This window comes from Felis catus, chromosome E2, assembly GCF_018350175.1.
Source record: "Felis catus isolate Fca126 chromosome E2, F.catus_Fca126_mat1.0, whole genome shotgun sequence".
Classification (NCBI taxonomy): Eukaryota; Metazoa; Chordata; class Mammalia; order Carnivora; family Felidae; genus Felis; species Felis catus.
Genome location: NC_058382.1, coordinates 18,262,410 through 18,282,940, shown reverse-complemented (window position 1 = coordinate 18,282,940; position 20,531 = coordinate 18,262,410). Strand labels below are relative to the sequence as shown.

Below are 20,531 nucleotides of genomic sequence, written 5' to 3'. Positions count from 1 at the left end.
GCAGGCAGTCTCTCAAGGACAGACAGGCTGAAAGGCCACTAGTAGCAAGCACATGGTGCTCCTTGGTACCAGGAACCACTATTACACCCATTTACAGAGGGGGAAACTGAGGCACAGAAGGACTGAGTGTTTGCCCAACTTCCCACGGTAGGAAATGGGGACTGGAACCCAGGCAGCCTGGCTCCAGAGTCCTGGATCTTAAATACTCCACTCTACCAACTCCCGAAAAGGAGGCAGGAAATACCCAAAACCTTAGTCCTGAGATGTTCGATGAGGCAGCCACTAGCCTGGACGGTTATTTAAGTTCAAGTGTAAATTAGCTTAACTTAAACATCTTGCTCCTCAGTCACACTAGCCGTATTTAAAGCTCTCAGCAGGCCCGGGGGGCTGGTGACTCCTTTATCGGGTAGCACAGATTTGGAAATTCGTCCCAGCGGAAGAGCTGGGATTTGGAGGCAACAAGGCTGATTCCAGAACCCGTGCCCTAACAGCTTCTTTGTGTGGAGCAATGGTATGAAAATTACTTGTTACTGCGGGTTGGGTTTTTTCAAGTTTATAAAACTACACGAGGAGATGGAAGGGTCTGGAAAGGAGAGGCTGGCAGAGGCCGGAGGAGGGGGCTGGTGGGGTCGGCCAGGCGGGGGAGGCAGGACACATGGGTAGGGGGGGCCCAGCTGAGTCCCCGTGGTCCCCTCAGCTGCCGGCAGGACACTGGGGACCCCGAGCCCTGCAGGACAGGCCCCAGAGAGCAGCTTGGCGGGGTTTTGGGGAACTGCCCAGGGCCCTTCTGCAAACATCACAGGCACGATGAGCCCATGGCCTAAATGCGGGCTGCATCTTCGACCTCCACCGGTGGGGCCTGGGCAACCGCACGCCGGGTGCCGTGCTGGAGGCCCCTGTCCAGCTCTGCGCCCTGCGTGGCATCCGCCTGCCTGAGTGGTGAGCCAGCCTGAGGGGGGCCGTCAGTGCCCCTTCCCCTTCTGCAAAGGGCCTCACGCCTTGGGCAGCTAGGATGCCACCTTCCTCAGCCGATCGGAACCCCTCATCCCCAGGGAGACCCTGAGCCCTGCTCCCGGGGATGGGGACCCAAACCTCAAACCAGAATCCGGGTCCCTCACAGACCTCTTGTAAACATCTCCTGCACTTGATCCTGAGTTGTCTAATTGTTCATCACATGCTACCATTAAAAAAAAAAATTTCAATGTTTATTTTTGAGTTGGGGAGTGGCAGAGACAGAGGGAGACAGAATCCAAGTGGACTCCAGGCCCTGAGCTGTCGGCACAGAGCCGGACGCAAGGCTGGAACCCACGAACCGTGGGATCATGACCTGAGCCAAAATCAGGAGTCAGACGTTTAAGGGACTGAGCCACCCAGGTGCCCCTGACATGCCAGAATTTTTAAGTTGCCTGCGGACATGATGTTAACAAGCCATATGGAGAGAAAGCATTAACCAGAAACAGTGGCAGTTTGGGAAGCACCCTGTGGTCCATCCCTGCCTTCCTCCCTGACCTGCAACCATCCCAGGTTTTTCTCCCTCTGGTTTGGGCTGGTGGCCTCCGATCCATGTGTCCCCTCTCCCGGGTGTGGCATGTCCGACCAACAGTGACTACGACTTCTGTGGGCCACCCTGCCCGGCCACCTGTGCCTGCCTTAACTCCTCAGGGCCCTGCACCCCCTGGAGCACAGCCGGCTGCTTCTGCTACAAGGGTTCTCCCTGGTGGCGGGCATGTGAGTGTCGCACACCGGCCGTGGCCGCCACCTGCAGGGGCGCTACATCTCGGGCACCCGGGTGCCGTCCACGGCCACCCGTGAGCAGAAGTGTCGGTGCCACAGGCCTGGACACCTGTTCGGGTGCCAACCTCACGCCTGTGGGCCCTGAGAGTCGTGCCACGGCCTGCCAGAGCAGCGCGCTAGGGGACACTGTGGCTCTCTGGAGACCCCCACCTGCACACCTTCAATGGGACCCGGCACCACTTCCAAGGGCCTGGCCGGGAGGTGTTGGCCAGAACATGCTGGCCGCACCCTTGGCCGTCTGGATGGAGGTCAGGCAGCAGGAGCCCTGGGGTGCTACGTGGGCCCACAGGTGGACGTGGACATGGAAGAAAGGCAGCTGTCACTGCCAGTGGGGCAGTTTGGGGTGATCCAGGTAGGTGTGACCTAACTCTAGTCTGGTCTCGGAGAGCCCTGATGACTCATGAGCGTAAATAACAACAGGCTGATGAAATGGTAGCCGAGGGGTATTCACTTTGGAGAAGGAGACACTAGGGCTTTGCCGCCCTTTGAACTGGGCAGAGGGTCCCTGCCCCAGCCTTGCACTCCAGGGTCCCGCCAGCTCTGGCTGTGCCACTCCCCACAGGCTGCAGAGCCCAAGGACCTCTGGGAAGTGCCCTTGGATCCTACACCCCCTCCTGACCCCTTTCCAGAATCTGCTCTGGGAACCACAACGCCAAGGCTCTCAGTGACCTCATCCCACGTCCATCTTCAGGGGGTGGACTGTGCAGGCAAGGTACACACAAGCCCTACTGCAGGAAGGGGGGCAGCCAAGGTGGGCCGAGGCTACAGGGTTGTATCATTATGCAAGACCTCCCTCCTGCAGTGTGGGCCACAGCCGGGCTGGAAAGATGGGAAGTGGGCCTGGGCAGCTTCTCCTGGGCACCACGTCCTGTCCAGAAACTCTGCAGAATCAAGAATTCTAAAGCCACACCTGGCCTCCAGGGAATTAGGAAGGTCTCTGTGTTGAGGGTAGAACATAGTTCATTTAACAGTTTGGCAGCTGGGAGACATGAGATGGGGGCCTCCATTCACACTCTTGCTCCAGACCCCACGAGTGGGGCAAATGGTCACCGGGCCCACACAAAGAGTGTTAGCCGATGCTCTAACAGGCAATGTGGGGAAGCAATAAAGCATGTGGTGCTGGGCCTGGAGGCCTGGGTTCCAGCCCCACTGTGCCCTTTGTTAACTATTGACCTTGGCCTAGTGGCTTGGTTTCCCCATCTATGAAATGTGAGTACCGTGTGGCATATTCTCTGCTCACCCAGAGCACTTCTGTGACCAGATGTGTGCGTTTCCCACACCAAGCAATTCTCCAATTCTCTGTGGGCAGCAGCCGAGTGTCCTATAATTCAGTTCGGCTCTGACACATCTACCCGGAGATGGCATCAGACCCCACAGGTTAAGGGCTGACCCGCAGGACTGCCCCCCCCCCCCCACTTCAGATGCCAGTCGCAAACCTGCTACCGGGGGTCACTATGTTTCCTGTCCACCTTCCTCTGGACAGCATAGGAGTTCTCCAAGCGCAGGGACTTTGTTTATTTTGGTGAAAAAACTAGACACAAACCCCTGAGAGCACCCTGAGGATGTCAGAGGCGATGCATGTAGTTTGTTCTGGAGAAAAATAAGGCCCGGAGGGAGGCCAAAGAGGCCCGTGGAGGCAGGGAGGTAGGGAAGCACTGGGACAGAGACCTGAAGGAGGTGAGAGGGGGAGTCGTGTAGACACGGGAGGGAAGAGTGTCCAGGAAGAGGGAACAGTCAGTGTGAAGGTTGGCATGGGGCCTGGTGTGTGGCTGGAGCAGAGTGGGTGAGGGGCTGAGTGGGTGGAGATGAGGACAGAGAGGTGACACGGGCCACAGGGAGGACTTTGGATTTTATCTGAGGAGACCAAGGAGCCATGGAAGGGCTTGAGCAAGGGAGGGACAGGATGTGATCTGTGATGTTAGAAGATTCGTCGGAGGTCATGAGGAGGGTGGGTCACAGGGGGCAGAAGCCCCAACCCCGAGGGGCTGGTGTCTGGGCAAGGCCGCCTGACACACCTCGGTGTCTGTTCTGTCTTCCAGGTGAGCAGGTCCCAGGCCAGCCTGCCCCTGCCTCTGTCTGGGATCATGCTCCGGGCCTTCTCCACATCCTCGGCCGCCGCGGTCCAGGTGACCCGTGGCGTCTCCGTGGTCTTTCACAAATCCCGTGTCCTCTGGGGGACAGTGTCGGAGATCTACACTAGCACCGTCTGTGGCTTCAGTGGGGACCGTCACATGGGTATCTTGGATGATTTTGGCGACTTCAAGGGCATATGCTTCTCTGATGACCACAGCTCAACCATAGGCCTGGCCCCCTGTGCCCGCCGGACAAGGCAACCCAACACCGGCCCTCCTGCGGACCACCGGGCACCCACAAAGGGCCCTACGGGGCCTGCAATGAGGACACGGAGCCTCTGGTCCACATGGAGAACTGTGTCCGTGACCTCTGTGCTACAGGGGGCTTGCAAGAGACTTTGTGTGCCGTGCTAGGGAGCTGCGCCCAGGAATGCTTCCCTGTGCCTCCCGGAAGACCTCTGGTGGCCTGCGGTGAGTGGTATCGTCACGGGGATCTTTCTGAACCTGATCTCACTGGCTGGCCCAATACCACCTCCAGGATGTCTTCCTAGGTCAGTGCCACCCAAGTGGAGTCACTGCATGCCCTCTGGGTCACTGTGCCCCCTAGGACCCTCCCCCCTCGAAATGCTCCAGTCATAATGACAGCTGACATTGACACTATCGGGTCAGCCAGGATGGTCTAGGTCACGCTGCAGTAACAAACCGACCTGACATCTCCACGGCCCAACACGGCCAAAGATTATTCTCTCTCCTACAGATTCCACAGTGTTCAGGGCGCCGTTCAAGTTCACTTCCATCCTGTGATGCCACCCCGGTCTTCAGTCCTTCACCGTGGAAGTCACATTCACAGCTCGTAGCACTTTGGCCACAGCTAGTCATGGTCCCACCTACCTGTAAGGGGGCTGGGACGGGGAAGCACGTGGGCATTTGGTGGCTCTAAGTGACTCTGCCATATGCATTAGCTCATTCAATCCCCGTAACCACCTGCCAAGGGAAGTGCTATTAGGACTTGTTTGATGGGTGAGAAAACTGACGTACCAGAACGTTAGGGGACTCGTGTAGGGTCACTTGGAGGGTCAGTAGGATGTGCGTTGCATTGATTCCTGCTGCCTTTAGGATGAAGCACAAGCCCTTGGCTGAGCACTTGAGGGCTCGTGTAGACTGGCGCCCACTCCTGATCCTTGTCAGCTGCTCCTCACCTACACTCTGGGATCCTGAAGTGTGTGTAATTCCCACCCTCTCCAGCCAACTTCCTGCTGCTTGTCACTCCTTCAAGTCCCAGAAACCCACACGCCAGTGGGGCCAGGCATGCAAATGGCTGACATGGGCTGGGGGAGGCTGGGGTGTGTCCTGCCTGGGGGGGGTTGGCATTGCTTTCCAGATAATTCTTGCCAAGTGGGATCGTGGGCTCAGTGGAGCCCAACAGCTTATTCCAAATCACTCAGCAGTTGCGTGACTTTGGGCAAGTCGCTTAACGTCTCTGGACCTCAGTTTCCTTGTCTGCAAACGGGGTGATGAAAGTCTATCTCATGAGATTGTTGTGAGGGATAAACAAGGTGGTGCATGAGAAACAAGCTCCTGGTAACTGCTCAGTTGTAGATAGTTCTTTTTATTGATGAATGATACTAACCTGGCACAGTTTCTTGCTAACTCCGTTTTCTTCAGTGAATTCAGGAAGAAAATACTAAGGATTAGAAGAGATAATACCTAGAAGGAGCATAGAGCAGGGCCTGGCATACAGTGAGTGCTCAGGAAATGTTACATAAGACAGTCCTCATCACTGTCATTGCCGTTGTCATCACCATCAACAGCATCACCTCCTGATGATACCTCCACATTCCCCACTCTGCCCTGATGATCCGTCCTTGGCCTCCTCAACCTGCCCTCTGCTCCCTTAGTCATCTTCTGGTTGGAAACATTCCAGAACAGTAACGCTTGGCTAATTATTAGCCCCCATCTGTGTTCTTCCAGATCTGGCCTGCCATCCCACCATCCATTATGAGCTCTGCGGTTCCTCACGTGTCCCAGCTCTTGCACTCGGCCTGCCCTGCCTGACATCTACCTGACGCCATGCCGGGAGGGCTGCTGGTGTGATACAGGCTTTGTGCTCAAGCAGCACTGACTGCGTGCCCCCCCGTCCAGGGTGGCAGTTCCATGGGGGGCAGGTACCACCCGGCAAGGGAGGACTTCTGGGCCGGGGAGCGTCGTGAGCAATTCTGCCACTGCCCACCCACACCGTGTGCTCCTCCCCTTCCTCCTGCAGGCCTGGGCAGAAGCGTGGGACCCCGAGAGGTGCCTTCTAGCGCCACCCACTCTTCCCTGGCACCTGCCAGGCGTGTGGGCACTCTCACACTGCCACCTTCGATATGAGGACTGGTGAGCTCCCAGACACTTGTGCTTCTGTCTTTGCTAAGTCCTGTGGCTCCTCTGGCTCATTGCCCTTTTTCAAGGTGGAACTTGAGAAGGAGAACAGGTCCTTCTCCAGATGTCTATGCAGGTGCAGGGGCTGAGATTTGTCCGTAAGAGAAATACTTGACCTGGCCAAGGTAAGCACTTAATAGCTTCTAGAGACACTTGGACCGATTAAAGCTAAGAGAAATGCTTGGCTCAAACTAAGTAAAAATCATGTGACATGTCCCAGCGGAAGCACAGTGATTCTGGGCCCACGGAGTTTCCCTGTGTACGAGTTTGATTGTCGTTAATCACAAATAGCAGGAAACGTGGCTAAAACGAACTCAAACAAGTCAGATTTTTAGATTCACGGCTGAAAATTCCAGAGGGAGATCGGGCGTGATTTGATCAGGGCGCAGATTGTTTTCTCAGCATTTCTCCTAGTTTGTGGGTCCTCTACGGTGCTAGCATTGTCCTCAGGTTGGCTTTTCTTGTGGTGGCAAATGACCGCAATTTCCAGGCCTCCGGTGTGCATTTCTCACTAACCAAAGCAAAACCCAAATCTCTTTATCCCTCAATTACTAAACAAAATTCTGTGCTTCACTTTGATTGGACCCCACTGAAGCAATCCTTGTGGCCCAAAGACTGCCTTAGCCTGTCTGGTCCTATCTCAGGAGCTGTAGGTGGGAGAGACCCTCCCCCCCCTCCCCCCCCCCCCCCCAGCTGCTGGGAGAAGGGCTAAATGCGAGCCCAATCCCAGGGGGCCCACGTCCTCAAACCAGTATTTCTTGTTGCAAGGGTCTCCAAAACATGTAAATGCCCTGGAAGATCTCCCCTCAGAGACCTGAAAATTTTATCTGGAACCCACAGGGGTGGATGTGTTTTCCGCGCCTGAGGGCCCCTGCCGACAAGAGTTCCATTGTTGGCTGTTGGAAAACACACAGCCCTGCCCCTTCCACCCCACCCCCTTCCAGGAAGGGAACCGGCTTTCAGAATTAGTCACGCTGCCAGCATCCCACACAACAACCCCATTGAATCCAAAGGGCAGTCCTGCAGGGTGAGTGCTATTCTTATCCTAATTTACAGAGAGGGAAACTGAGGCCCAGAGAGGGAGACTCGCTTGCCTGATGTCACATGGTGAGAAAGGGGTGGAGCTAGGATGTGAACTGAGGCTTTCTGGCCCGAAGTTCCTTCCCTCTCCACCTGTGGGCCTACTGTGTGCCTCCACAGTGTGATCTACTTATGATTCATCTGTTATGAGGCCTGGGATACAGTGACTCCCAAGAATGGTTCTCGTTCAGTCACTCAACAAATATTTCTCAGGCACCTACTATGTGCCAGGCCCTGTGCTTCTGGGGACACAGAGGGAATGGAACAGTTAAGGTCCCTCTTTCCTGGTCTGACATTCCAGAGGGGAAAGAGTCAATAAATATAACCAGTAAGTGTGTAATTATACTCTGTGTCAGGAGGTGATAGGTGCTCATGCTTCGGGGGGGGGGGGGGGGGGCGGGGAACAGAGAAAATAGGGTGGAGCAAGCAGTTTCCAGGTGGCAGTTGTAGTTTTAACTCTGGCGACCAAGAAAAGCCTCATCAAGAATGTGATGTTTGAGCAAAGCCCTGAAGAAAGGAGATGGAGGAGGGATCCAAGCGCACATCAGCAGGAACAGTGAATCTGCTGGAGGGAACCCAGGATGCCAATGTCTGGAGGCTGGGAAGGTGCCCGTTGTGCTGGAGGACCAGCGGGGAGGCCAGTGTGGCTGGAGCCCAGGGAGCAAGGGAGGGAGGGGTTGAGGGGGAGAAGATGGTGAGGTCAGAGATGCCAGGGGACCAGACAGGGGAGTGACGTATGGGTCGTGGGTCATGGTGAGGACTTTGCTTTCGCCAGGAGAGAGGTGCGGCCAGGGGAGGGCTCTGAGCCGGGAGGGCCCTGACCTGACTCAGGGGTTCGCAGGCTCCCTCTGGCTGTGGGCGAGGAGCAGACTGAGGGCAGGCAAGAGAGCAGGGGACCCAGGGCGGGGCTGCTGTGGTGTCCAGAACGGGGAGGATGGAGGCCGGGCCTGGGCAGGGACAGTGGGGGAGAAATGGTTGGTTCCGGAAATATTCTTTGTGGTCTAATTCTCTTTTCTAACCTGCCCCGTTGTCTTTTTGCCACTTCCCTCCTCCCCCATCCTGCAACACACACATACACACGGGTGTGGAACCAGACGACCTGGCCTGGAATCCCGACTTTGTCCCTTAATTAACTGTGTCCCTTGAGGCTGAGTGAAGCCCCTCGTTGCCACACTTGCCTCCCACTGGGAGAGTAATGCCTGCCTAGCAGTCCCGCAGCAGAGTCTGGAACGTTCTCTGAAAACAGAGGGAGAGAGTTAGCAACAGTTGGTAAATGACACGGGGACATGCAGGGGTGCGGAGGTGGTCCTCGCCGGGTGCGGCAGCACCTCTGTAGACACCGAGGTGCGGGGGCGGGGGGAGGGGATGGGAATACTGAGATGTCAGGGGCCCCTGTGGCCAGCTGCCGGGTCAGCGCCTTCCCGTGGCCACTGGTGCCAGCCATCCGAGCTCCGGGAACCGCAGACTCATTTCCCTGCCTCTGCGGCCAGGCGGGCCCTCGGGGACCCCAGCGGGCGGGGCCGGGCAGCCGGGACGGGGTAAGGCACCCACAGCTAGGGAGGAACAGAGCCGGGCACGCAGGGGACGGGGACGAGGCAAACCATCCAAGCTATGGAAAGGGAAGACATTGCAGGAGGACACAAATAGCACACATGCTTTTATCTACAAAGAAACAAATGTTTATAACTAACATTCACTATATACTATGTGCTATATGCACGAAGACACAGCCTCTCAGTCCGATTCAGTTCTGTTCCTTTAAGGGCGCCTGGGCGGATCAGGTGGTTAAGCCGACTTCAGCTCGGGTCATGATCTCCCGGTTTGGGAGTTTAAGCCCCCTGTCGGGCTCTGTGCTGACAGCTCGGAGCCTGGAGCCTGCTTGGGGTTCTGCGTCTCCCTCTCTCTCTGTCCTTCCCCGCCTCGTTCGCTCTTTCTCTCTTTCAAAAAACAAGCAAATAAACGTTAATGAAAATTTTCGTGTCTAAGTTTACAATTTTTATCCATTTTCCCCAACTTTTATTTTGAATGTTTGTAACGACAGGAGTGTTACGGAGAGAGTACGACAAACCCAGATACCCTTCGTGGAGATCCACCAAGTCTTAATAAATATTTTGCCTCATCTGCTTTCACTCCGTATGTCGGTACCCTAGCTGTTGTTTGTTTTCTGCATCTCCTGCATCTCGGACCTCTTCTCCTGTTCTCCCGCCGCCCCCCCCCCGGAGCAGGCCGGCTCGTGAAAGACTCCTCAACGCCTTTCCAGGGGGACGTCACAAAGCACGACCAAGCTTGTCAGCTTGTCTTTGCTGTTGCCTTTTCTCCTCACCCTGGTCAGATTCGGGATGACCGTTCAGGGGTCCTTTCTGCATGAACCACGCCCGATCCGTCCTGGGCTGCCTCTGTCCAGGGTCTGTGCTGTAATGGTGGCCCCGAAGGCGGAAGCAAGTCTGAGATGGGAGGTGGGTCTCCCTCTCCTACATACTTTCCCGTGAAGCCTCAACCCAGGGGGATATGGGGCCTGGGTCACCCCGGAGAGATGGACCGGCCCCTGCAGCCCCGGCTGCCAAGTGGGAATGCGGGCCCAGTTAGGCCATGTCTTCCACGAGAAGCTGAAACATCCGGATCTTTAAATGTTGGCAACTGTTAGTTTTTGCAACACTTTGGGAACCAAAGGAAGGAAACATGTACAACAGTTGGGCTTGGGCCCTCCTGAACATCAAAATCAAATGGCAAAACCAAAATTAATAAAGCTGCTTACCACCCCGTGGCTTTGATTTTTTACTTTCATTCGGCATTCCTGAAAACCTTGTGATGTTCAGAAGCTATGTATAGGCTTGATTTTTCTCATGTTGCAAGAATTCCTAGGGTACTGAGAAATCACAGCCAATCACAGCTTCAGCAGGCTCTGTAGAGCCAAGTGATGTCAAAAGCAAAATGAGGGGGAAATGTTTCAGATGACTTTTTTATTTCTATAAAAATAAAAAAAAATAAATATTGGGGCGCCTGGGTGGCGCAGTCGGTTAAGCGTCCGACTTCAGCCAGGTCACGATCTCGCGGTCCGTGAGTTCGAGCCCCGCGTCAGGCTCTGGGCTGATGGCTCGGAGCCTGGAGCCTGTTTCCGATTCTGTGTCTCCCTCTCTCTCTGCCCCTCCCCCGTTCATGCTCTGTCTCTCTCTGTCCCAAAAATAAATAAACGTTGAAACAAAAAATTAAAAAAAAATAACACATGTTCACTTATAAAAGATTATATAAACATACATTTATATGTATGTATTACATACATACATGAGAGAGAGAGAGAGAGAGAGACTTTAGATATGATTGAAGTCAAGTTGGCCTAGAAGACACCCCAAAAGAGATCCAACCCCCAATAGGATGCAAGGAGCTACACCCACTACTGACCCCCCCACCCCCGCGAGTGTCAGTGTGTGCACCTTCACGCATCCACATGGGGGTCTCAAGTCAGAAGCCCCAGCCTCAGGCCAACACACGCATGGATATGACACGTTCTGGTCCAACCCTAGGGGGAAGTTATGGTCGGCCTGGGTTGGGTAAAACCCCATAAACGTCTGTATCTCTGAATGCAAGGCCACCATGATGAAAGATTCAGGAAATAAAGCTGACAGAAGTTGATTCTCCAGGCGGAACCCAGTCCTTAGACGTGATGTGTTTTGTTGGACTTCTGTAATTTTTTAAACCTGCATAATTTTTTATTTATTTTATTTATTTTTTTTAACGTTTATTTATTTTTGAGACAGAGAGAGACAGAGCATGAACGGGGGAGGGTCAGAGAGAGGGAGACACAGAATCTGAAACAGGCTCCAGGCTCTGAGCCGTCCGCACAGAGCCCGACGCGGGGCTCGAACTCACGGCCGGCGAGATCATGACCCGAGCTGAAGTCGGCCGCTCAACCGACTGAGCCACCCAGGCGCCCCTTAAACCTGCATAATTTTTAAAAAATCTGACCCAACTTTTTTTAGCAAGTAATCTCTACACCCAGCGTCGGGCTCGAACCCACTACCCTAAGATCAAGAATCACTTGTTCTACCCACTGAGCCAGCTAGATGCCCCCGAGCCAACTTTTAATATTGGGAATTCTGTATAAAGATTCAGGTTTCTGACACTGATGGAACATATAGCAGCAATTGGCTGGGACTGTGTAGACACTATCCTTTAATACTTTTAATTAGACTTTTTTTGAAGTAGGGTATTTTTCGAATATAAAATTCCAAAGGTAGGAGAGGGAGTCTCCCTCCGCCCCACCCCCTAGCCTCTCACCCCTCCTCCCCAGGAGCAACCACGGGTGTCAGCCTCCAAAGATACCTCATTCATGAACAAGGGTAGGCATTCTTCCCTCCTTCACAAATGGTAGCAAATTCTATACATCCTGCTGTTTTTCCCTCAGCGAGGGGTCTGGGAGACACTTCCGTCTCTCTCCATGCGGCTGCCTTTTAAACAGGACAGTTCTCCCATTTGCCGGGTGGCCAGCATGCCTTACGGTCTCCTGCCTGTCCTGCTTCACTCGTTCACGATTCTTGCCGGGTCCCTTTGGCAACTGAGTACAGGCTCTGGCGCAGGGAAGGACACCCCAGCTACCACGGAGCGCTCGCCCCTTCTCGCCTTCGGATGCCTGCATTCTTGGACTTCCCAGCAGAGGGAGACACCACTCAACTCCCAAGACCATCAAAGGGGTCTTCCCGGGGACGGGGATGCCGTAATTTGAAATGTCTCAGCAAGAGATGCTATCTTCCCCCAGACAAAGACCCCCTTAGCTGGACCGGGATCCTCCCCGGCAGACCCCCCCTTAACACTGTTTCTGTCTCCCCCCTGAACTTCCCACTTGAACGAGATCCACCCTGAGTGCCTCCTCCACTCCCTGAAGGGACTGGTCCCTTCTTAACGGGAGTCGGGGGAGGCCGTGTCCTAGTCTAGGGCCTGGGGTTGAAAAATGGCCTGAGGGAGCCACATAAAGAAAGCATGTGTCTGGGCGTGCCTTCCTTGCCTCTCTGTGCTTCCCTGTTAGGAAGTGGGGGGCCCTTTCTCCCTGGCCTGGGCAGACAACCCCCAGCAGAGCCTTGACCTCGGAAGCCCCCTTTCCCCGTCCTGTGCTCCACACTCTCCCTGGCCTGGCTCCCGCAGCCCTCCTCTCCACCCCCGAGATGGTGTTGGGGGTCGCCCGGAGTCCAGCTGGTGGCCAGTGCAGGGCCACCCTTTCCTGGCCCTGCCCCTCCCCGTGACCCCAATCCTCCGCCAGCCACTCAAAGGCGCCTTGTTCTCCATCCAGCCCCCGGACAAAAGTCCCTCTGTCTAAAAAGGCAGAGAATTGGGGGGAGGGGGCACCCCAACGAGGACCGTGTGGGGGCCCACACAGACCCCAGCCAGAAGGAATGCCACGAGGAGGAGGGGCAGGAGAGGGAGGAGGGAGCGGAAGGAAGCCTTGCACAGTGCAATGGCCTTATCCGGAGTGGGAGGCAGCCTCCACCCCAACACCCACTGCGTAGACCCGGGCATCTGACTCCCTGCGCCCTTGGGAAGGTCTGAGCTAGGAAGGTCTGCTTGGTGCTCAGAAACCAGTTCCCAGGCTCTCTCGGGCATGATGGACGTGACCGGGAAGAGGCCATGGTCTAAAGCTCAACAGCCCCCACCCCGCCCCCACCCCCACCTCATGACCTTGGTCACATCAGCATCTTCTGCTGGCCCTCGAGTTGTCAAAAGCGACAAGTGGTCTGGAAGGGGACTCTAGCTATCCTGCGATTGCCCGCAAGCACAGCACACAGTCTTAAGTAAAAGAAATCAGATTAGGACCCCAGTGCAGGGCCTTCCCCCACCATGCTGCAGGGCAGAAGCTCTGCGTTTAAAGACCCCAACCTTCTTCCTGCCAGGTGCTTTTCACAGGGGCAAGAGATTAAAGAAAACCCCTCCCCTGATGTGAGGGGCAGAATTCCAGCCCATCCTATTCTCCCTTTGCCGCACCTGAGGCTGCTGTGAACTTGGGGACCGCAGGGAGCTCCCCGGCATTAGTGGTAGGGGAGAAGGGTGTGGGAGCTGTCTCTTTAAGAGCAGGAATGGGGTGAGAGAGCCCCTGAGCTTTAGGGAGTCCAACTTGTTCTCTACCTGCCCAGGTTTGCTTAGGGCGGGGCAGCTGCGGATAAAGGCAGGACTCAGGCTTAGCAGCCCCATTCTCTCCCTTCTCTCCTGGAACTTTCCAAGCAGCCTGGGGAGCCACACAGGTGAGCGGCTGGGGTCCCCTCCTTCCAACAGCCTCTTGGCTCTGCGCCCAAACTATCCCCGCCCCTCCCTCCACTTACCTCTGTTAAAGACTCTAGAACCTCCCTTCAAGAATCTTTTCTGGGGGGCAAGGGGGCAGCAGATTAGAGAAAGCCCCTTCCGTTAACGTGATCCCCACCTCCCCCGCCCATCATTCTCCCTTCCGGGGGCTGGGTGAGCCAGCTGGGATGAGGGTAAGGCCCACACGTGGGATCGGGGTGACTGGGTAGATCAGGGGTGACCGAGTTGACCCGAAGCATCTGAATTAGGGGTATCTGGGTGGATAGGGTTGCAGAGGGGTGCCGGGGAGGACTGGAGTATCCAGGTGGGTCAGGGAGGATTGAGGGTATCAGAATGGATGGACTCGGATGTCTGGGGATTGGGGATGTGTGGATCCTGAAGGCCTCCTGGAAGAGAAGATGGTGGCTTCCTGGGGAAGCTGTAAAATGGGGAGTTGGTAGGAAATTTCGGGGAGGTGAGGGAGTCGTCAGGCTCGAAGGGCTTGGCCACCATCACGGAGGAACAGAGGGGATAGCACAAGGCGGCTGGTAGAAACGGCTCTGGACCCCGTGTTGGGCCCGCAGGGAGGGAAAGGAGCAGAGAGGGGTGGGGAGAGCCTCCACCTGCAGGCTGTCCTCCTCTCTGAGCCTTCACACTGACACCAACCAGTTCGGGAGCGGCTCACAAGCCTCTTCCAACAACAGTCTGGGCAGGTGCCCAGACACCAGCTCCCAGCGGCCTGCACCGTGGGAGGGCCAGGCCGGAAATGTCGCCCAGGGGCTGGGGCGCCGTTAGGATCCCTCATCCATCCCCCCTGTGCCAGGGATGCTGAGAGGTGCCCGAGACGGGGAGAGACAGAGCCCTCGCGGCCAGGGGGACGTGGTGAATCCCATGGACAGAGGCTTCAGAGCTGGGACTCTGGGTCCTGGGGGACGGCATGCAGCATTAAGCTGAGTTAGCAGGGGTTACGGGGTTGTGACAGCAACGGGGGGTGACCACAGTGCCAACTTCATCAAGCCGCGAAGATTATGTAAGTGAATAAATGCAAAGAACTGAAACAGTGCCTGGCATGGGGTAAACAATTAAGCATTAGCTCTTTTTTTTTTTTTTCAAGCTTGTTTATTTATTTGAGGGGGGAAGGGGCAGAGAGAGAGAGAAAATCCTGAGCAGGCTCTGTGTTGTCAGCCCGGAGCCCCATGCGGGGCTTGAACTCACCAACCGTGAGATCATGACGTGAGCCGGAATCAAGAGTCGGACGCTCAACCGGCTGAGCCACCCAGGCCCCCGGCCAGCACTAGCTGTTATTACTAGTATTAGCACCATCTCGGGGTGACGAAGCCTCGCCAGGTAGCTTGGTGAGGACCCACGGGCCGTCCTGCCCACACACCCACTCCAGCTCTTCTCCCCAAACGTGTGGGGCCCTAAATGCCATAGCAATGCTTCCCAAAGCCACAGAGCCCCTTCCTGCAAGAAATGGGCGCTCAGACTAAAACCATGAGTCCACCCTGAAGGACGGACGGCTGGGAGGATTCCCAGGACCTGAGTGTACAGGACCAGGGAGGAGTCTGGGCAGAAACAGAAAGGAACACGGAGTGGGGTTTCCATGGTATGGAGAGACGGGCTCGCTCTCTTCAGCTGTGGACGGGAGTCTCGGGGACACAGCAGGGAAGGTCAAAAGGCTTTTCGCCAGGCTTAGCGAGGGCATGTGTTTTGTGATCGGTGAAATGGAGGATAGAAGAGATCGCCTCCGGGGTTTCCGGCGGGGGGGGGGGCGGTGGCGGTGAAATGGGTGAACACACAGCAAGGTCACGGGCAGTGCGCAGCACAGGGTGGGTCAGAGGACGTGCTAGCTCTTGCTATCAACGTTTTGACAGTGGGTGCTTGTGGCAGTGGGGCAGGGGCAGGGAGGGGGCCGGGCGACGCACGGGGGCTTATCTCGGGCACTGAGGATGCGGGGAGGGTGGGCTGATGCCAGACCAGGAAGGGGTTGGGGGGCGGGGGTTCTTCTTGCTGGGCAGGCTTACCTGGGGAGGGAGGAAATAGGCTGCCAGGAGGAGCCTGACAGAGCCTGGGGCCGGGGCAGGGGCAGAAACGAGGTGGGGGGCAGAAGATGGGCCTGGGGCTGCAGCCAGATGACTCGTCTCTGCCCTGTGCCCCACGCCCGCCCCAGCCTCCGGTTCTCCCTTGCCCACGCCTCGCCCCGAGCCGCCTGAGGAGCCGGCCGGGCCCCGGCCCTGGCCCAGCCCGAGGTCTGCAGAGTCTGGGCAGGGCAGGCAGGCTCCGAGCTGTCCTGTGGCAGACACACCCGGGAACCGGGCCTCTTGCCACCTGGCTCCCAACGTCCCGTTTCCCAAAACACCCCGAGGCCCTGAGAGTCCTGAGTGACGAGCAGCCTCTGCAGAGCCAGGCTGCTTCAAGTCCCGCTCCCCGCCGGGCTGGCCCTACGCACCCATTTCCAGCTTTCAGTTTCTCAGTTTCCCCATCCGTAAGATGGGGATAACGGCAGGCAGCACCTCCCTCATTTGGTCGCCAGGGCAATTCGCCTCAAGCCCCAAGTTTGTGTCCGGTGAGTTGTTACTGTGGTCCCTCGCCAGGTCCGCGTCGTCACCCACCCCCCCTGCACTTACCTCCCAGCCAGTGAGTGGGTTTTAATGCCAGCCTTCCTGCCCCGGGGCGAGCTGCGTACCCCGGGTGGGGGCAGAGTAGGAGAGGATTGGGAACCAGAGGCACCTGTCTGGCAACCCGCAGCCCTGCTCAAATTGGACCCTCCCCATCCGCCCCCACCCCTCCAGGCCAGCTGGACGTGGACATGCGAGAGGTGACCCTAGGCCTGCTCATCCTCCTGACAGGTGAGTACCCATCCCTGGGACTGCCTTTTCCCCAAACCCCTCTGTTGAGTGGTGGCCAAGTTCCACGTGTGTCCCTCTCATGCTTTCCGCCTCCTTTGTGGGGTAGGGACTACCAGGACAGCATCTCCTTGAGGGTAAGAAGCGCCACACTGGTGACTTCAAGGGACACACAAAGACAGGACCTCTTAAAGCAGAGGCTCACACAGCTACAAAGTCACCCTCTCGAGGGAGGAGAAGGCTCAGCCCTGTGTACTGTGTCTTTAACACCTCCCTAACACTAGTACAAGAGACGACTGGGAGCTTCGTGCATGCGGCAGTTACGGAAATCCTTTGTGCCTCAGTTTCCCCAGTGTAAAAATGGAGACAATAATGGTATGCACTTAATAGTCATTTCACAAGTTAGTACTTGAAAAGCAGTTAGATGGGGCACCTGGGTGGCTCAGTCGGTTGAGCATCCGACTTCGGCTCAGGTCATGATCTCGCGGTCTGTGAGTTCGAGCCCCGCGTCGGGCTCTGTGCTGACGGCTCAGAGCCTGGAGCCTGCTTCAGATTCTGTGTCTCCCTCTCTCTCTGCCCCTCCCCTGCTCATGCTCTGTCTCTCTCTCTGTCAAAAATAAATACACATTAAAAAAAAAAGTTTTTTAAAAAAAGAAAGAAAAGCAGTTAGAACAGGGCCCAGTGCAGAGTAAGCACATTGCATTTGTGCTTTAAATATAATTAAAAATTGTTAATCTCCTTTTCACAAAGAAAGAACAGAGCTTAGGCCCAGAGCTCAGGTGGCCCACTGCTTCTAGCCCGAATGTAATCCTAGTCCTTTGCTTTTCTGGTATTTTTTTATCCCTCACATCGGGCAAGATTGGCATTCCATCCAGGGTAGTAGTAGAAAGCTGCACTTTTGAGTAAAGTGCGTTGTTTATAATTAGTGTTTTGCTTTAAAAGGAAGTGGCGAGCAAACACCCGAATGGGTGGGGTGTGGATGAGGCTGTGAGAATGACCGGGAACCGATGCCATCTGTCATCTTGATAAGTTGATAAGAATGTTGCTCCACGGGTCACTGGGCGGCTCAGCCAGCTAAGCGTTTGACTTCAGCTCAGGTTAGGATCTCGCAGTTCATGAGTTCGAGCCCTGCATTGGGCTCGCTGCTGTCAGCACAGAGCCAGCTTCTGATCTTCTGTCTCCCTCTCTCTGTCCCTCCCCTGTTCATGTCTCTCTCTCTCTCTCAAAAATAAACATAAAAAAAATTAAAAAAAAAAAGAATGTTGTTCCATTTCTGCAGGAGGCGTGGATTAGCAGGTGTCTGGAAACACTAGGCCAAAGAGTGGCCTAAAGCCGCCCAGATTAAAACCTATTTTAGGAGGCAAAGTGCCGGCAGGGCTCACAGGCTTGGGGCTCAGGGGCGAGTCCACACCTCCGAGGTGAGAGGTGCAGGGGCACCCAGTGGGGGCCGGACGCCTGTGCCCACAGGAGGGGACCTGTCTGCCAGGGGACCCTATCTCGAGGCCCCTGAGGCTCTGTGGCTCTGCCCGGCAGTTTACTGAGCTTGGCACCGCCATCCCCTGTCCTTCCCGCTTCTCCCAGCAGGCCTGCCTGCCCTGGACGCCAACGACCCAGAAGGTGAGTCAGACTGGACCCTTCCACCAGGCTAACCCCCAAATTCCACCCCCCCCGCACCCCTGCATCTTGGCTGTTGTCCTGGATTCACGTTCTTTTTTCTTTTCTTGCAGATAAAAACAGTCCTTTCTACTATGGTGAGAGCTTGCACCCCTCTCTCCGGAGCCTCCCCACCCCCACCTACTATTTTGTGCCAAGGGGCCCACCTAGGTTGGGTGAGGGTCTGATGTGGGCGAAACAAGGGTCAGGATAGGAAGGGGCGAGGAGTGGGGCACTGAACCGTCAACACCATAGAATAAAGGAATAAAGGAATGAGCGAGGCCAATCTGGTCCCTGCGAAGGTTCTCATCCGGCAGGACAGACACACAGGAAGCCAGGACAGTTCACAGGAAGCCGTTGTTAGGGTTCAAATCAACGGCAGGGGGAAGGGTTGTCTTGCAAAAACTGCCTGAAGGAGGCGAGCTATGCGGTGGCCTCCCCACCGTCTCTCAGGCACGGCAGACACACTCCAGACCTCCAGACCTTTGTACCTTCCGATCCCTTCGCCACGGCCCCCTGCCTCACCTCCCCGGGTCTCTGCTCGGAGAAGCCTTCCCTGACCACGCTGGGCCTCTGACTTTTTGTCCCCTGGCCCTGCTTATTTGTCTTCAGAAAGCTTATCTTCACCTGACCTTCCACTGAATCTCTTATCGCTTGTTTGTGTGTAAAGGGGAATGTGAGCACAGGAGGGCTGGGGGGCTGTCTGTTCACTCCGTATCCCCGGCTCCCTGCCCGCCATAGGTGCCCAATACCTACTTGTTGGATAGATGGGGGTTTGATGGGGGGGCAGGCACTGACGACCCCCCTCCGGGTTTCTCCTAGACTGGCACAGACTCCGGATCGGTGGACTCATCTGTGCTGGGGTTCTGTGCACCATCGGCATCATCGTCCTCATGAGTGAGTGGGGACGCTGGTGGCCGGGCTGGCAGGGCAGGGCTGTGGGCCCGGGTCCTCTCTCCCAACCATCCCCTCTCCCCAACAGGTGGGAAATGCAAGTGCAAGTTCAGCCAGAAGCCCAGGTAAGACGGGTTTCCCGTGTGCCCGGCTCACGCTGAACAGACACCATTCACTGGTGGAAGGAGCTAAGTCTCGCAGAAAGAGGCCTCCCGGCGCTGCCCTGGAGAATTCACACCACTAAGATTTTTCCGGGTTCATTCTTCAGAGCTGATAATCTTCAGAGGGCCCCCAATCCTGAAAAGCTTTGGTCCCTGGAATGTTACAACCAGCATTGGAAAAATAGCCAGGAAGCTGTCAGGGCAAGCTGAGAATCTTCTAGCCTTGAGAGGACAAGGGAGTGGATACTGATTTCACGACTTTTCTTTCCCTAGTCACCATCCAGGGGACGCCCCTCCTCTCATCACTCCAGGTAAGACAGGACCCGCGTGGGGTGAGGGGAACACAGGATGTGAGGGGTGGGTGAGTGTGCACGTGTGTGCACGTGCCTTGGGGAGAAAACCCCATGTGCATTCACAAGCTGACCCGTCATCTCTCCCAGGCTCTGCCCATAACTGTTGAGGATGGATCGACCAAAAGGACACGGACATCCCTTCTCTTCCCCCAAGTCTTGGCTCTGCATGGGAGCTTGGACTCCAAGATGGAAGTCTCCCTCCTCTCCTCAGACCGCCTTGCCAGGGTCTCATCTCACCTCTCACTGGGGGTGGGGGTGGGGTGTCTTTCTGTTCAATTTTCAACCTAAAAGTTGACCTTGTCTCCTGCCCAAGCAGCCTCAAGACTCCCTACGTTGGGATGGGCTTTCACTGGCAGCTGGCACAGAAGCTGGCCATCATCCCTCTGTTGGGAAAAACCCAAAGGCCTGGTGAATGGCATGAGGTCTGCCCTCTGCCTCCCAAGGCTGGGGGCGTCACGGGTGCAATTTAAAATTTTCTAGTAGCCAAATGGTGGACACTCTGGGGAGTGAAAGGGCGCTCTAACCAGATGGAATGCTGGGACGTTGAGACCATCCCAGGAAAACAAGGATGTGGATCTTCCTATCACGATATGAGGAGTCACATAGATTGTGATTAGAATAGAAAGACCCCATGACACCCCCCCCCCACTCACCTCTGGGACCCCACTTGAGTATAGAAAACTCTTCCTAGTACCCAACTGTCCCTGTGAGTTCTCTAAATAATTCCCCACGAGACTAATAATATATAGTAGCCACATGGCGTGAGAACCTCCAAGGAGCCTCAAACTCCCTTGAGACTCCCCAATACCCAAAAAGATCTCCAAAATGTCCCCAAGGGCCACCCCATATAACGCCTAAAACCCTTCAAAACACCTAAAACTATCTCCTACGATGCCCTGAGACATGACCCAAAGAAGAGATCCACAATAAACCAGCGAGTCGTCCCTTCGTCGTGCCCTATTTCCTTCAAACATCCCACGAGGCCCCCCATAA

The 20,531-nt window shown here is 55.8% G+C and overlaps 1 protein-coding gene across 1 annotated transcript; it reads left to right on the top strand.

The window, feature by feature from the left end:
- The first annotated feature begins 15,855 nt into the window (after positions 1–15,855).
- On the top strand, positions 15,856–20,486 carry FXYD3 (FXYD domain containing ion transport regulator 3). Its single transcript, XM_019818823.2, is given in 8 exon segments — positions 15,856–16,197; positions 16,424–16,480; positions 18,062–18,094; positions 18,205–18,228; positions 18,953–19,034; positions 19,036–19,149; positions 19,459–19,496; positions 19,626–20,486. Coding segments are annotated over 8 exon segments (444 nt in total). The 5' UTR covers positions 15,856–16,121; the 3' UTR covers positions 19,646–20,486.
- Positions 20,487–20,531: the final 45 nt, after the last annotated feature.